The 16,653-nt window shown below is 43.8% G+C and overlaps 1 protein-coding gene across 13 annotated transcripts in view; it reads left to right on the forward strand.

Annotated features, from left to right (window-relative positions):
- Nucleotides 1-16,653, forward strand: part of MTMR1 (myotubularin related protein 1) — a 61,956-nt gene that overhangs the window by 27,304 nt on the left and 17,999 nt on the right. For all 13 annotated transcript variants that reach the window (XM_074324106.1, XM_074324107.1, XM_074324108.1 and 10 more), the window contains 8 exons: nt 444-538; nt 913-1,020; nt 3,284-3,385; nt 3,698-3,781; nt 4,578-4,727; nt 6,055-6,243; nt 15,586-15,771; nt 16,206-16,412. In XM_074324106.1, coding sequence (XP_074180207.1) covers nt 444-538; nt 913-1,020; nt 3,284-3,385; nt 3,698-3,781; nt 4,578-4,727; nt 6,055-6,243; nt 15,586-15,771; nt 16,206-16,412 — 1,121 coding nt within the window. The remainder of the gene's footprint in view (nt 1-443; nt 539-912; nt 1,021-3,283; nt 3,386-3,697; nt 3,782-4,577; nt 4,728-6,054; nt 6,244-15,585; nt 15,772-16,205; nt 16,413-16,653) is intronic.

Below are 16,653 nucleotides of genomic sequence, written 5' to 3' on the forward strand. Positions count from 1 at the left end.
AAAACTGTATTAAAATTGTAATACTCAATATATACCGATAACAAAAGATGAATACAAGTTACATTTGACTTCTGCAATTACAAAAGGTATCCTTCAGCATCCATCAGCATCCAGACAGTTCTGATTACTGCAAACTACTGCTTGAGCAACATTGACCAAAGTGTCCACTTGTATACAAATTTTGGTACTATGTGTGTGTGTACACACACACACACACACACATATATATGTGTGTATATATATATATATATATATATATATATATATATATATATATAGTGAGTATTGAGTATTACAATTTTAATACAGTTTTTTCCTTTCTTAAAATGTGTATACATTTTTTTGGTACCCTCTGTATATATTTTTTTTTGGAAAGTCATGTTAAGATTTATTGAAGCACAAGCCTATGGCAGCAGTTGCTACTTTTGAGTTTTTTCTTTCAGTGAAAGATGTCATGTATATCTGCCCATTTATGGGAGCTGTGAGTGGAACGCTGACGGTGACGGACTTTAAGATGTACTTCAAAAATGTAGAGAGGGTGAGTTTTTAAAAGCGTGTGTTATTTTTAAAAACACTTCAGAAGCAAGTAAACACTACAGAAGAAAGTAAGAAGTAACCTCAAATTTTATCACCCTCAGAGAACCAGAGGGTGAGTCGTAAAATGTCCACATTTGCAAACAGATTTTATATCTTGGAAAAAAGGCCATTAAAGTAGCACTTATACTGGGAGGGGGAGTTTAATTGTACTCTTAACATCTTCAGAAAGCATGCTATGAACCAGGCTTCAGTGTCTTGGCTGGGACAAAGAGGAAATGCAAAGTAAACAAATGTGTTTTTAGCCAGTGAAGACTTAAAATACGAAAACTCTGTTGACTGACACTAATAGGCATTCTTCTTAATTTGTAAACTCAGGACCCACATTTCATCCTTGACGTTCCCCTGGGAGTGATCAGCAGAGTTGAGAAGATTGGGGTGCAGAGCCATGGGGACAATTCTTGTGGTATAGAGATCGTGTGCAAGGTATGGTACCAACACCATTAAAATGAAAGAGGCAGTCAGCTGGGAACTTTCTCGGAAGCATTTTTCCTGGTCTTTGAACGGGGTAGTTTGCATTGCATTGTTAGTGACTCAAATGTTTTCAGGACAAAGACCTCTTCAAATCTTATATCAACCAATTCATACCTTTATGTAAGCCATTGTAGTAAACCTCTTCTTTTCTATTGAAGTATTCTAATTAGCGTAGACCTGTGACCTATGTGCTGACATTATTTGGTACATTTCAGAAAAATCAAGTGGAAAGCAGAGATCCATATTTTTTCCAGTTTGTTGTTTTAAGACTAACCTTCAGAACAGTGGATGGTCAAAGACTTCTTCAAGGGACAACAATACAGTGACCCTTGAACAATGTGAAGCTTAGGGCATCAACTAACTGCCTGCACAGTTGAAAATCCATGTATAACTTTGTTTAAAACCATATTAATCTTTTTATTTTATTTTTTCAATTACAATTGACATTCAATATTATTTTGTATTAGTTTCAGGTAAAGTTCTTAGTAGTTAGACATTTATATAACTTACAAAGTGATCCCCCCAATTAGTCTAGTACCCACCTGGCACCACACATAGTTATTATTATACAATATCATTGACTATATTCCCTATGCTCTACTTTACATCCCTGTGACTATTCCATAACTACCAACTTGTATTTCTTAATCCCTTCACCCCACATGTAACTTTTGACTCCCCCAAAACTTAACTACTGATAGCGTACTGTTGACCAGAAGCCTTACTGGTAACCGTTGATTAACACATATTTTGTATGTTATATGTATTAGGTACTGTATCCTTACGATAAAAGTAAGCTTAGAGAAACAAGATGTTATTAAGAAAATCATAAGGAAGTGAAAATACATTTACAGTATTTATTGAAAAAAAATCTGTGTGTAAGGTGGACCCACACAGTTCAAACCCATGTTGTACAAGGGTCAACTGTATTCGTAAATTCTGTGATTAAAAACACAGTTAAGTTTCTTGGCTATGTTGGAATTTTCATCCGAGCCGTGCTCATTTTTGGTTTTGTACCCTTCCTCCAACAGGTTAAGTAGAAATGTGTGTGATAACGTTAGTTACTTAAGATAGCTAGTCACTTAAGAAACACCTTAACTGATGTTTTTATTGGAAATACAGTTTGTCAACAACCCTACCCGAAGTACTGGGAAACAGGTCCTGTCTGCAGAATTATCGAGGTTCCTTCCAAACATGGGTTTGGGATCCCTGCCCATCTGTTTGTTTTGGTCGAATCTCTTGAGGACAGCTCCCTGTGGCAGACGCTAGATTACAGTTGAATCCCCCTTTTTCAAAGAAACCTCTACTATTCCTGGTCACAAATCTCTGGCTCACTAGGCTTGCTTTGGGCACTACCTGGCCATGGTGGCCTTTGATTAGGGAAAGGTGTCCTTCTCAGGCCAGGCTTCTACATGTGAAGCAGCTACAGAACTTCAGCCGGCGGGGTGATAACTTAGTCAGTTCTGCAGTTTTGAAACATGTCATCTCCCTAGGCAGAGCTCTTCAGTAGCTTCCCACTGTCCTTAGGCTAGAAGGAAAGCTTGTCAAGACCCCGTGAGTCTGAATCTGACTGACTTTCCTCGGAAGCTTCATCTCCAGCCACCCTCCCCTCATTCTTGCCATTCCAGTTCCTTTAGTTGCTCACACTCAAAGCCCCTCCCCACCACACACACTCTCTGGGGTCTTCACACATGCTGTTTCCTTTGCTTGCAACATTTTTCTCTCCCCAGCAATCCTAAATAGCAAATCAGCTCAGTCAGGGTGTACATGTGTAGCCCACGTAGCTTGGAGGGAGAGCACACCAGGAAGTTAGGTCACGTAGGCAGGTGTCCTGTGGCTGTTTTACTAAGATATTTTTAGGGCTGGGGTGAGCAGCTCTAATAGCTCCTTTCAAATGTTTTTCAGCCTAGCATTACTAGGGCAGTGCTCCAAGCCTTCTCAGCTCATGCCTGAGAGCCTTGCAAGGTGTGGGGTCTGTTTTTTGAAACAGGCGATATGCAATTGAAAAGGTACAAAAACTGGGTGTAGGAAAAAGTAAGTAAACCCTGTTGGACTCCCTGTAGGCACCCACTATTACCAGTTCCCATAGATACCCAATGCATGTAAGATGTATGTATAGTCTTTGCAAATATTTTATTGATCTCTGCAGCATGGCGTCTGCCTCATAGGTACTCAGTACACATTCAATAAATGAGTTCTGCTAATTGTTTAACAGGATATGAGGAACTTGCGACTTGCTTATAAACAGGAAGAACAGAGTAAACTGGGGATATTTGAAAACCTTAACAAACATGCATTTCCTGTTTCCAATGGGCAGGTAGGTACACCAAAATAAACCGCTTTTGCATGCCTTTGTGGAGGTCCCAAAATTTCATGTTTAATTATTTCTTTTTCCAGTGGTTTCCTTTATCTCTTTTCTCTCTGCTGGGAACTAATATTAAAGTATTTAAAATCTGTCAGTTCTGTGTAATGATTAAGAGAACTGCCAATTTGTTGCTTTAAAATTTACAGATTAAAATAGGACTCTTACTACATTCAGCTCATAACCGAATGAAAAGCTTTAACATTGTGTATATGACATAGCAAGGAAATACTGACATATGTGTTTTGTGGGTTTTTTTGTATCCAGATGCTCTTTGCATACAACTATAAAGAAAAATTTCCAATTAATGGATGGAAAGTTTATGATCCAGTAGCTGAATATAGGAGACAGGTAAAGTATGCTGCTTATCAAACTGAAAATAATAGGTTGAGCATCTTTTTATTTTCTAAAAGGTTAGAAATATTGTGCAGAAGAAACCTGTTGAAACAAGTTGTACGTAGGTATAACTCACCTAGCTTGTAGGTTCTGATGCCCCGGACTCCCTATGCCAAACCTTTGACTATGCCACGGTCTGTTCATCCCTTTTCCAGAGACAAGTGGAGAACAAGGACTAGGGTTTAAAAAGCAAATTGACTAGATGGCTTTTATTATGTTATTGTGGTAATGAGTTGATGCGCTTATTTTAAGTATGTGACGTGACTATATCCGTCTGTTGTGGTATTCCTCTGCCAGAAGCTCTTACGTGCATTGTCAGTTTCAATATATTCCAGTAAGATGATTTTCATGACATTTAATCTCTGTCTCTACCTGATATTTGCTATGGTGATTTATATTACTTATTTTAGACATTTGTAAGAAGTTTCTGTGTCGCTAAAGGGCTTTCATGAGCATTTTCAAAAACAGCACTATGTTCATTCATTATAGAAAACATGATTAAGAAATGTATAGGACTGGGATTCTAGTATATAATTTTCATTCTTAGTATGTTTGGAAATTCTCATGCTTCGTTAGATTTTTTGAAATGGGTTATATTAGGTAAATGTATCTAAACTATTAACTAGCACTGAACAAATTAGAAATGGTTGTTAGTAGAATATAAGAAATGGATGTGGTTCATGCTTAGTACTCTTTGAAAGTGTAAAAGTTTGCTTCGCACCCCCCTCCTTTCTTCTCTGACACTCTGCAGGGCTTGCCAAATGAGAGTTGGAAAATATCCAAAGTCAACAGTAATTATGAGCTCTGTGACACCTACCCTGCCATCATTGTTGTGCCAACTAGTGTAAAAGACGATGACCTTTCCAAAGTGGCAGCCTTTCGAGCAAAAGGCAGAATCCCTGTAAGTAACGAACATTGTCATTTAGGTATAAACATCCACCGTATTAGATCTAATATGGAAAGAAGACAGAAAAAAATCCAGTGAACGAAGTGGAAAGTAGGAAAATCAGCCCCAAAACCTGAGCATAACTTTGATTGTCAAGAGCGACCTAATTATATAAACATTCCCTTTGCCGACTCCGCTTTCTATGACTTCACATTACTAAGTACAAGGGTAACTTCAGCTATGTACTCAAAATGTAGCAATAATGAAGGACTAGCCACACGGAGTTAGCACGCTACTGCATTAACAGTTTGTCACCGGTTTCACCGTCTCATCTTAGAGAAAAGACATGTCCTTAAATGTCGGACAAGGCTGCAGCTGCAGGGGAAGGACACCATTAGGAAAAGAAACAAACCGTGTTTCCCCCAAAATAAGACCTAATCAGAAAATAAGCTGTAGCATGATTTTTCAGGATGCTCGTAATATAAAATAAGCCCTACCGTATTTCCCCCAAAACAAGACCGGATCTTATATTAATTTTTGCTCCAAAAGACGCATTAGGGCTTATTTTATATTATGAGCATCCTGAAAACTCACGCTAGTGCTTATTTTCTGGTTAGGTCTTATTTTCGGGGAAACACGGTAGCAGCCAGCAGGGGGTGGATTTTTAAAACAGCTTTATTGAGGTTTAATTGATATACAAAAACACTGCACGTGTTTAATGTATACAGTATGATGAGTTTGGACACAGGCATACACACCCCCGTGATACTATCGCCACGACCTGGGAGGGAGTGAACGTTACTCAGCTCAGAGTTTGTGGTCTGGGACAATCCTGAGTCACTTGGCCACTGGAGGAAAACGGGAGGTTTGGGGACATAGCTTTAGATTTTCTAGGAGGCTGTATATTTACTTTGTCCTCATCTGGCCACATGTATCATTATTAAGATACAAAGATGTTTGAAAATTAGGAGACAAAAGAAAACTAGTCAATCAAATAGGAATGGGGTTCGATGTTAGTAATGTGTTGTCTTACTTCCTGGTGTTTTTTTGTTCTGTTTCAGTTTTTGTGTATTTTTTTTGTTTTGTTTTGTTTTGTTTTTGAGACTCATAGAAGTTTAGAGGTAGAAGTGGATTTTTAGAGCTCATCTAGTTAGACTTCTTTCAACCTGACCCAAACATTGAGTCCCATGGCCACTATCATGCTGTGATTGGCCTGACCCCTCATTTTGGAGGAAAATATGCAGAAGAAGCTGTGCTTGAGAAGAAAACTTATTTTTACTGCCTGGTAATTATAGCATGTATTGTTTTAGGAACTGAACTCATATGTGTTGCTTACAAACAGGTGTTGTCATGGATTCATCCAGAAAGTCAGGCAACGATTACTCGTTGCAGCCAGCCACTTGTGGGTCCCAATGATAAACGCTGCAAAGAAGATGAAAAATACTTGCAGACAATAATGGATGCTAATGCACAGTCTCACAAACTTATCATCTTCGATGCCCGGCAAAACAGTGTCGCCGATACCAACAAGGTACATTCTCGATGACATTGCAGAACCAGGGGGTCTTGTCTTATGTAATGTCTGTAAATCATTATGCAGTTCAAATGGCCCACCGACGTCTTCCCCCCCTGAAGGTGGAATCTTCCGAGTAGCCTAGAGTTATCCTTCTCTGGCATATTGCCTGTGGGGGTCTCCTGTGGGTCGGCATCTTGTCTTCCTTATTGTTCCTCCACAATCCTGTCTGCTGAATTAATTAAGCAATGAGCCAGAAAGAGAATTATCACCCAAAGACTCAAGCAAGTATTTTAATGAAATGATCATGAGGCCCTTGGAAGTCACTTTAACCTGTGAAATATGTATGGTGATTGCTTGATTCATTCCTCTCTGGTCTGAAGCTGTTAGAATGCAATCAGGTATGTGAAGGTAGACAAATATACAGTTTCCATAAATCACACGGAGCAGTGACATCTGTAGATCACCCCATTTGTTCCCTACTAGCTGAAGGGGACAGGATCCTTCGTACCTAGTGACAGCTATGGCATCAAGCCTTTAGAACCCGCTATCCAAATAGGAAAGGCTCTGAACTGAGTCATTTCTATTTCCCACAGATGAATTTCCAGCAGTGTGTTACTACAGACAGGCATTTAGCAGTCAGAGGGCTTGGCCCTCTCACAAGTAATTTCAGGTATCAGGAAGGTGGTGGTACCACTTACCATCATGCCTACTTATAAAATGCTGAGTAACAAACAAGTCATGGACACCTAGTGGGGGAGATACCACAATAGACCGGGTGAGGTACTATATACAGGTGTCAGCTCAGTGCGCTGAGGGAGTGAGGAGAGGTATTGGCCAGCCCTGCTAGTGAAGCTGGGTAAGGCTTCATGAAGGAGGCCCCATTCAAGCTGGCTTTCGATGGTTAGCAGGAAGAGACAGGCAGGACATCCTAGAGAGCACAAGAACCTATCTAACAGTGTGCCAGAGCACGTCATTCAGAACAGTGACAAGAGGAAGATGTCTGAGGGTCACCCCCCACCAGGTCCTCCTCAGCAGTGCTTGGGGAGGTCTTTGTTTCTCTGGGTAGCTTGAGCCTCTTCTTTCCTCAGTGATTATTCCATCGACCACAATCTCCAAAAAGCTACCCTCCTACCTCCCCCATCTCACTCTCAAGAGCAGCCATCACCTTCTCCTTCAAGGAGCAAACAAGCTATCGGAGACGTCATTTTCCCTCGGTACTTGAGTACGTGCTGTGGGCCCAGCACACGTTAGGCACTGGGGACAGGTGCATATTAAACAAGCAGTCGCACCAACTGCCATGTGCTTATACTCTGAGAGCGTAAAAGGAACCTTGTTATTTGCTACATGACCCTGGGCAGTTACTTCATCTCTCTAGATTACGATTGCCTCGTCTCTAAAATAACAATGACAGTACACTTACTTCCTGGAGTGGATGTGTGACAACAGGAAAGGACCCAGGACAGTGTCCCTCCCTGAGAAAGCATTTGGTTCAAGTTAGCTGTCATTATTACTGACCTAAGAGTAGACCGTTCCATTCTCTTGACTTTCATGACATCTCACCCCCGGGATTTCTCTCTCTCCAGCCTCCTTCACTGGTTCGTCTTCCTCTTCCCATCCTACCAATGGCAGTGCTCCTCAAACTCAATCTTGGGTCCTCTTTTCTACTGTGCACAATCTCCCTGGGCCATGTCCTCCAATGCCATGAGTTTAAACACTCTGTATGTTGAGTTTGACACCCAAGTTTCTATCGCACCCTGATCCCTCCTGAGGCTAAGGCAGAATTTCCATCCTGTTGTCCAGTTGACATCTCCACTTGGCTGTCTCCCAGGTAACAACCTCCGTGTATCCAAACTGGCCTGAGAAGCAGGGTGGTAAGAAGCCTTGGCTTGGCAATCAGTTACCCCTGGGTTTTCCTCCAGATTCTGCCACTCAGTGCTGTGTAGAACCCTGAACCGGTTACCTCAGCTCTCCGTAAACCTCAGGTTCCTCTTCTGTGAAATGGGAGCTAACAGTATCTTGTGTAGAGAGCTGTGTAAGGATCAAAATTAAGTGGGAAGAATGCACGTAATGGACTCAGCACGGTGCTGGGTGCATCCTCAGAACTCAGTACCGGATGCTGATGAGCTCGCCCCCAGGTGTCTGGCCTGAGGGGTGAATGGTGGTGTCGGTTACTGACATGGGGAAGACGGAGAGGGACAGGCCACAGAGGCAGAGGGGCAGTGTATGAGTTTCCTGAGGCAGCTGTACAAATCACCACACACTTGGTGTTTTAACACAACATAGACTATTCTCTCCCAGTTCTGGAGGCCAGAATCTGAAATCTGGCAGGGCTGTACTCCCTCCAAGGGCTTCTGGTGAGAGTTGTCCCTTGCCTCTTCCAGATTCTGGTGGCTGCCCTGTGCAGGGAGCCACAGTGCTACAGTTTCTGCCCCTGTCTTCACATGGCCTTCTCCCCTCTCTGTCTGTGTCCTCTCCTCTGTTCAAAGGATACTTGTGATAGCATCTAACTGCCACCCAACATAATCCAGCATGATCTCTTCATCCCAAGATCTTTAACTTAATCACACCTGCCAAGACCCTTTTCCCAAAAAAGATCATGTTCACAGTGGCCAGGGATTTGACGTGGATATCGGGGGCGGGGGAGGCATTTTTTGGCCTATCATGGGCAGTTGTCCTTGACTAGTCAGTGCCCCTTGCTCTGCACATCTGGTGGATCATTAACCCTTGTCAGTCTTTTTTGTCTCTGCTTACTTCCTGTCACCACTGCAGTACTATCCCGATGAAATAAAACACGTGAGAAAAGCTATATTCACAGAGGCAATCTTGTAAACATCCAACCGAGCAAGGGTAGTTCTGTGTTTTATCCAATGCAGAAGAGACAGAAGAAGGACACCACATTGCATGTCTGGAATGACTACCTATAGCGGTGTATGGGTCTAGGAACCAGAGAAAGTTGCTAATCTGTTCAGATCCCCATTAGCTCTTCTATATAATATTGTATCATCTGCAAGTAGAGAGTTTGACTTCCTTTCCACCATGGATGCATCTTATTTCTACTTGCCTAATTCCCGGGCCAGAACCTCTAGTACAACGTTGACTAGAAGTGGTGGAAGTGGGTCTCCTTGTCTTGTTCCTCATCTTAGCTTGAAAGCTTTCAGCTTTTTACCATTCAGTACATTCGCTGTGGGTTTTTCATACATGCCCTTTACAGATTAAGGAAATTCTCTTCTACTATTAGTTGGTTGACTGATTTTTATCCTGAAAGGGTATTGGATTTCCAAAGGCCTTTTCTGTATCACTTGAGATGATCACGTGTTTTATCTTTCTTCTTCATTCTGTTAATTTGGTGTATTATACTGACTGATTTTTGTATGTTGACCACTGTAGTGGGTTGAATTGTGTCCCCTAAAAATCCACGTCCCTGTGGAACCTCAGAATGTGATCTTATTCAGACATAGGATTTTGCAGATGTAATTAGTTAAGAGGAGGTAATACTGGAATAGGGTGGGCCCCTCATCCAATGTCTGTCCTTGTAAGAAGGCCAGGTAGAGACACAGGTACACACAGAGGGAAGATGGCCATGTGATGACAGAGGCAGAGATTGCAATGATGCAGCCACACACAAAGCAGTGCCAAGGATTTCCAGAATCCACCAGAAGCCAGGAATGAGCCACGAACAGATTCACCCTCAGAGCCTCCAGAAGGAACTAACCTTGCCATCACCTTGATCTTGGACTTCTAGCTTCCAGCACTGGGAGGGAATAAATCTGGGTTGTTTTAAGCCCCCTACTTTGTGCTACTTTGTTACTGTAGCGCTAGGAAACCCAAAGAATCCCCTACATTACTGGGATAAATCCCACCTGGCCATGGTGTATAATCTCCTTAATATGCTGCTGGATTCAGTTTGCTAGTATTTCGTAGCGGTCCCCTTGAATCTAGTCTCCACATCATGGCCCGTGTAATCTAAACACACAGCTCTGTGCATGCCCTCCGTGCCCTGAAGCACTGACATACAATTCCTGAACAGGGCCCCTGAAGCCCCCCCCCCCCATGGGCCCTTTCCTTCCATGTCTCAGCTGTGGGAGGCTCCTTTCAGTTTTTTAAGCACGTCTCCTTGTCATCTCCGAGCCTGTGCCCCCAGAGCTAACCATTCCCCCAGCCTTCACATGACACGTCAAATGTCACTTCCTTAGGGAGGTCTTTCCAGATGAGCAGAGGCCTTCCTGTGCCATGACACTCTGCACTTCCTTTTTTATAACCCTCAGCACACTTCTGATTCCTCATTCAGCCTGTGTCTCGCCACTCGGCCTTCAGCTCCATGACAGCAGGCACTGTAAGGATCTTGAGTGTACCTGAGTCCCCAGACCTGGGCCATCACATAAGAGCTGCTCCATGGACTGTGGAAGACGGTCTGGCTGGCTGGCAGGTCAGCTCAGGTCATCTCTCAATGGGTAGTTGCCATTTAGAGGACCTAATGGCGAGTGGCATTGTATATTAATTCAAAACTCCAGACTCCATTATGGAGGCAGTACGATAACACCAAAGGTTTTTAAGTCACATTTCTTTTTCAGAAAGTGAACATGGAGGGAAGGAATTTATCTTTAACCTGTAGCATTCGAGGAGACTGTGTGGGGAAAGATAAAGCTCTGGAGCTCAGAAAGTGGTCAGGTTGAGTTTGAGATTGGGGCCCAGCGGCCTGTTGGGTGATGGTTGCAGCCTGCGTGTGTGTGTGTGTGTGGGAATCTCCTTAATGTAGAAGGCCTCTAGGTCTGGTGAGCAGGGGCCAAGCAGCAAACCCTCAGAAATGTCGTCTGTGGTGGGCAAGAGAGGGACTCTCTGTGAAGGAAGCCGTGGTCTAAGCGTTGGGAGGAGACCCCGAAGAGGGAGGGAGGGGTCCTAGATGCCAGAAGAGAAGGCGTGCCCAGGGACAAGACTGGGAGGGAGGGGCCGTCTTAGCTCCAGCTGCTGTAACAAAATATGAGACTGGGTGGCTTATAAACAACAAACATTTATTTCTCACAGTTCTAGAGGCTGGAAGTCCAAAATCAGGGTCAGCAAATCCAGTGTCTGGTGAAGGCCTGCTTCCTGGCTTGTGGCCTGCCACCTTCTTGCTGTGTCCTCACATGGCTGAGAGCAGAAAGAAGCCAGCTCTCTCGCATCTCTTCTTCTTAGGGCACTATTCCCATCCTGAGGGCTCCCTCCTCATCACTTAATCCCTCCCAAAGGCCCCGCCTCCTAATCCTATCACCTTGGGGGTTAGGATCCCAACCTTTGGATTTGGCGGGGACAGATTCATGTTGTCCACAGTGAGCAGTGTGCGGATTTCCGAGTCTGGGGGCAGGGGACTCCTGCCCTGCCACTTTGTGCCTTTGACCTTTGGGAGTTGTCAGCCCTTTTGGAGGCTTCAATTTTCTCACCTGGGAGCCCTCCCTCCTGCTGAGGATTGGCATGCTAATGGGCAGAGAGTGGCAGGCTTTCAACAGAGCCCTCAACAGCTGGCTTGAAATCGAGGAAACCTGAGTCCATCCTTCAGGTGGCTGCTGGTGTGCGGGTTTCTTTTTCCTAAGAGGGTTGAGGATTGCCCTGTCACCGCTGGTATCAACTTATTCTTGCAGACTTGGGGGCTAGTCGCCCAACATCACTAGCTTCTTTCTGGAACCCTGCTTTGCCCCCAAAGAGAGAGGTCTGGCTATGAAGTTCTTGTCTTCTAGGTCTCTGAAACCCTCCCTGTATTCCTGCCCGCGTAAAGGTGGGTCCGTTTCTCACCGTCCTTCCCCTTCTTCTGTCTCAAGACCTCGAGGTGCCTGTTCTCTGCGTCCTGGCTTGGAGTAGGCGCTCACACTCTCTTTGCCTCCGTACCCCCACTTTCTGATTGCCATTTGTCTTATCTGAATCCTTGCTAAGCGGTTTCCAGGTAACACATTGCCCTTAAATACATTCTCCTGGTGAAAACCAACGCTTAGCACTGGCTTCCTCCCATGCTGAAGAGCCTGATAAATACGAGGCCCAGCACAACCCCTCAAGCCCTCTCCGAGCCTCTTCCTGCCCTGTGCTCCGCAGGACCTGGGGCCCATTCCTTCGCTAGCTCTTGGCTTCCTACGTCATAGGTGCTTGTGAGGTAATAACATAATGGTGCTGGAGTATCTTTGGGGGGTAGTGAGAAGGCACCAAGCTGTGCGTGGATTAGCTTTAATAACATCATTTATTTTATGTTATTAATTTAATTAGCTGTTAATCCCCACAGTGACCCTTTGAAGTTTTTACAGGTGAGAAAACTGAAGTGGTATTTGGGTGGCAGAGCTTGGATTACAAACCCGCTCTCCCTGCCACCCAGGCCTGTGCCTTTAAGCACGACACTGTGCTGTTCCGACCTCAGTCAGCAGCGTCTTCAGGGGGCACTGAGGTTAATTTTGTTATGAAAACTGTAATTATTCCATGGAGGCAGGGCCGTGCTCTAAACAGCTTTGTCCATAGTTGGTGTTCCAACAGTATATTCTTCACGTTAAGTTGTTGCATGAAATTCTGTGGAATAACTTGGAATAGAAGCTGGTATCCACATATGCAAAATTTTGTTGTTCTCCTGTCAGTCGTGTTTGCCACTTGCAGACTTTATCGGAAACTCAGCAACTGCAGCTACATCCAGGTGGAGGGGCTTTCAGCGGCAGGCAGGCTCTGGTCTTCCCCAGAACTGCTTTCCTTCTGAATTCTCAGGTGCAAACTGCCCTCTCAGACCTCAGCCTCCTCTGCAGCTTGTCCTCAGTGCACGACCCCCCTCCAGCCTCTCCTGGCCCCTTCTCAGCCCCACCCGTACTCATGTGCTCCTGCCCAGCCTGGTCTCCTTAGGCTGCCCCTCCACTGTCCTACAGCCAGCATCTTGGCTCATTAGCCCTTCGGCACCCTTACCTGGCCCAGTTCACTTCTGCCTGCCTTTCTCATGCCCACAGCCTGGGCTGCTGAGTGTCCCAGGAAGACAGAAGGCTCACATCATGCAGGTTGGAGTCACTCCAGACTCATGCTCTCCAGAATCAACTCTGCCCCTCCCCAGGGGCCGTTTTAGCCCCTTAGGGATTCTTTTCTAATGTACCACCCTGTTCCACCCCCTTCAGCTGACACTGCTGCCTTCACAGAGGGTACACCAACCCTCAAACAGCAACTTCCTCTGCTCCTGCCACCACACCTGGGAACAGCTTGTATTCCTGTCCATGGAAGCCTCCTGCCTCCTGTTAAGATGGAAGGGGGGCCTCCTCCCTGTGCCCTGTGTGCAACCCCACCTCCTCTGCCTGCTCAGTCATCCCTGTTCCCTGGCCGGGGTCCCTGACCTTTCCTCTCCACTGCCTCCGCCTCATGAAGTTTTCCCCATTTACAAATAAACGCCCCCTGGAATCATTGTCACCGTCCCCTTCCAGCTGGCACCTTCCCCTGTCCTTTGGAGGAGCTTAGTGTTCACTGCCCCTCGCTCGCCCCTTAAGCTATCTCTTCAGACTGTTCTTGGTAAAGTCGCCAAGTATATTCTAGACACAAAATCCAACGTGTGTTTTTCAGTTCTTATTTCCCTTGCTCTCTTTCTTGCTTTGGGCTTACAGATGCATTGATTATTGTTTTTATTGAGATAAAATTCACACAACATAAACATGCCATTTTAACCAATCCAAAGTTTACAATTCAGTGATGGCCAGTATAGTCACGATGTTGTGCAGCAGTTACCACTGTCTAATTCCAGAATGCTTTCATAGCCCCAAATGGAAACTGTGTGCCCGTTGGCAGTCACTGCCCATTCTCCCCTCCCCCAGCCCCTGGAAACCACTAATTTACTTTTCTGTCTGTATAGGTTTCCTTGTTTTGGATATTGCATACAAGTGGGATCATACAATATGTGGTCTTTTGCATCTTTCACTTAGCATAATGTTTTCAAGGTTAATCCATGTTGTAGCATGGAACAACTGCTTCATTCCTTTGTATAGATGAAAAATATTCCATTACGGGGTTAGACCACAATTTGTTTATCTGGCCATCCATGGATGGCCACTGGGTTGTTTCCACCTTTTAATTATTGTGAATAGTACTGATGTGATCATTCGTGTACAAGTTTTTGTTTGAATACCTGTTTTCTTTTTTTTTTTTTTACTTATTTTTTTTTATTTTATTAAATTTATTGGGGTGACAATTGTTAGTAAAATTACATAGATTTCAGGTGTACAATTCTGTATTACATCATCTGTAAATCCCTTTGTGTGTTCATCACCCAGAGTCAGTTCTCCTTCCATCACCATATATTCGATCCCCCTTATCCTCATCTCCCACTCCCCACCCCCCACCCCCCTTACCCTCTGTGAATACCTGTTTTCAATTCTATGGGACTAGAATTGTTGTGTCATATGGTGATTCTATATTTAACTTTTTGAGGAACCACCAAACTTTTTTCCACAGACTGCACAATTTGAATTCCCACCAGCAATGTATTTGGGTTTTAGTTTCTCTACATTCTCATCACAGATGTGTTTTGAATGTTGATCTCTACCAAATATAAGCTAATTACACACTAGATTTTGTTGAGATTACCACGGGGTGAACTGTATCCCCCTTTTTTGTTACATTTGCATTTTATTTTACTTAAGTTGCTTAAGTCTCATTGTTAGGGATTTACAAACTATTTTATTATACAGAAATTGTGTGGTACTATATTTTTTTCTATTCAGATAAATAGCACTAACAGACAAAACTTTTTAAACTTAATTTGTCTTGAGTAAGATCCATTCATTAATGGTTTAAAACCTGACGATCGGTGATGGAGAATTGTTGTGGGTGAATTGTGTCTCCATTTAAAAAGTATGTTGATATTCTAACCCCAGTACCTGTGAATGTGGCCTTATTTTGAAATAGGGTCTTTACAAATGTAATCAAGTTATAATGAGGCCATATTGAAGTAGGCTGGGCCCTGATCCAATCTGACTAGTGTCCTTGTAAGAAAAGAAGACACACATACAAGGAAAAGGCCATGTGATGATGAGGCAGAGATTGGAGTAATATGTCTATAAACCAGGAACACCTGGGACCATCCAGAAGCTGGAAGAGGCAAAGAAGTATCCTCCCCAAGAAGTTTGAGGGAGCGCCGCTCTGCCAACATCTTGTTTTTGGACATTCCAGCCTCCAGCACTGGGAGAGATGACATATCTGTTGTTTCAAGCTACTTAGCTTGTGGTATTTTGCTCCAGCGGCCACAGTAAACTCATACAAAGATTTAGGAGGTTTATTATGGACAGATGAGTGTGTTGCTTCTTTAATGGTCTCAATTTGGTAACACTAGAAAGAACAGAAGTTAACTCCGATGAAGTGATATCTATCTGTTGTCTTTCACAGGCGAAGGGTGGAGGATATGAAAGTGAAAGTGCTTACCCAAATGCAGAACTCGTGTTTTTGGAGATCCACAACATTCACGTGATGAGAGAGTCACTACGTAAATTAAAAGAGATCGTGTACCCCTCGATCGATGAGGCACGGTGGCTATCCAACGTGGATGGGACACATTGGCTGGAGTACATAAGGGTAAAGAGGGCCAGTCCCTTACATGCTTTCTGGATAACATTTCTCTGTGTCAGTGCCATAAATCTGTCTGTCCAAGTCGTTTCTCAACATTGCAAATAAGCACATCTTTGCTGTGTACTTGGGCTTCCTTAGTTTCCATGGCAGCAAACTGTGGTCTTTGTTGGGGGGCTTTTGTGATATAATAAGGGATAATGCTTGCCTCACATCGGGATTTTAAAGTACTTGGTGGCCTTTTTAATAAAGGACCCTATTTACTGCTGTAGTTTTCCTTAGTATAAGGTTTTTTTCTTCCTCCTACGATGCTGTTTCCTAGTGATTCTCAATTGATTGCCTTCTTGTTTGGTTTATTGACCTGAACTTTCAACATTCTCCCCAGAATTGCTTTTGGTATCATAGAAATTAAAGCTTGCTCTAATGTGCCTTCTTTTCTGAAGATGCTTCTCGCTGGGGCAGTAAGAATTGCTGATAAACTAGAATCTGGGAAAACGTCAGTGGTGGTGCACTGCAGCGACGGTTGGGACCGAACAGCCCAGCTGACGTCTCTGGCTATGCTGATGCTAGATAGTCATTACCGCACCATTAAAGGATTCGAGGCTCTCATAGAAAAGGAGTGGATCAGTTTTGGACATAGGTTTGCACTGGTAAGTTGAGACAGTGGGGTTCATGCTTTGACTGTTTTGCTGTGTCACATGCATGTGCGTAGCACACGAGGCGCACACACACACATGCACACGTACACAGGCTTTGTGCTGTGTATCACACCTGAATCGCTATAATAGAACACTATGGACCTCGGCATTGTATGTTGCTGGTAGGGCATTCTATTTTATTGTAGTTTTTAGTGTAGGTATGCCTTTAAAAATATAAAAGTTGAGGTGAAAT

Source organism: Rhinolophus sinicus, chromosome X, assembly GCF_036562045.2.
Source record: "Rhinolophus sinicus isolate RSC01 chromosome X, ASM3656204v1, whole genome shotgun sequence".
NCBI lineage: Eukaryota > Metazoa > Chordata > Mammalia > Chiroptera > Rhinolophidae > Rhinolophus > Rhinolophus sinicus.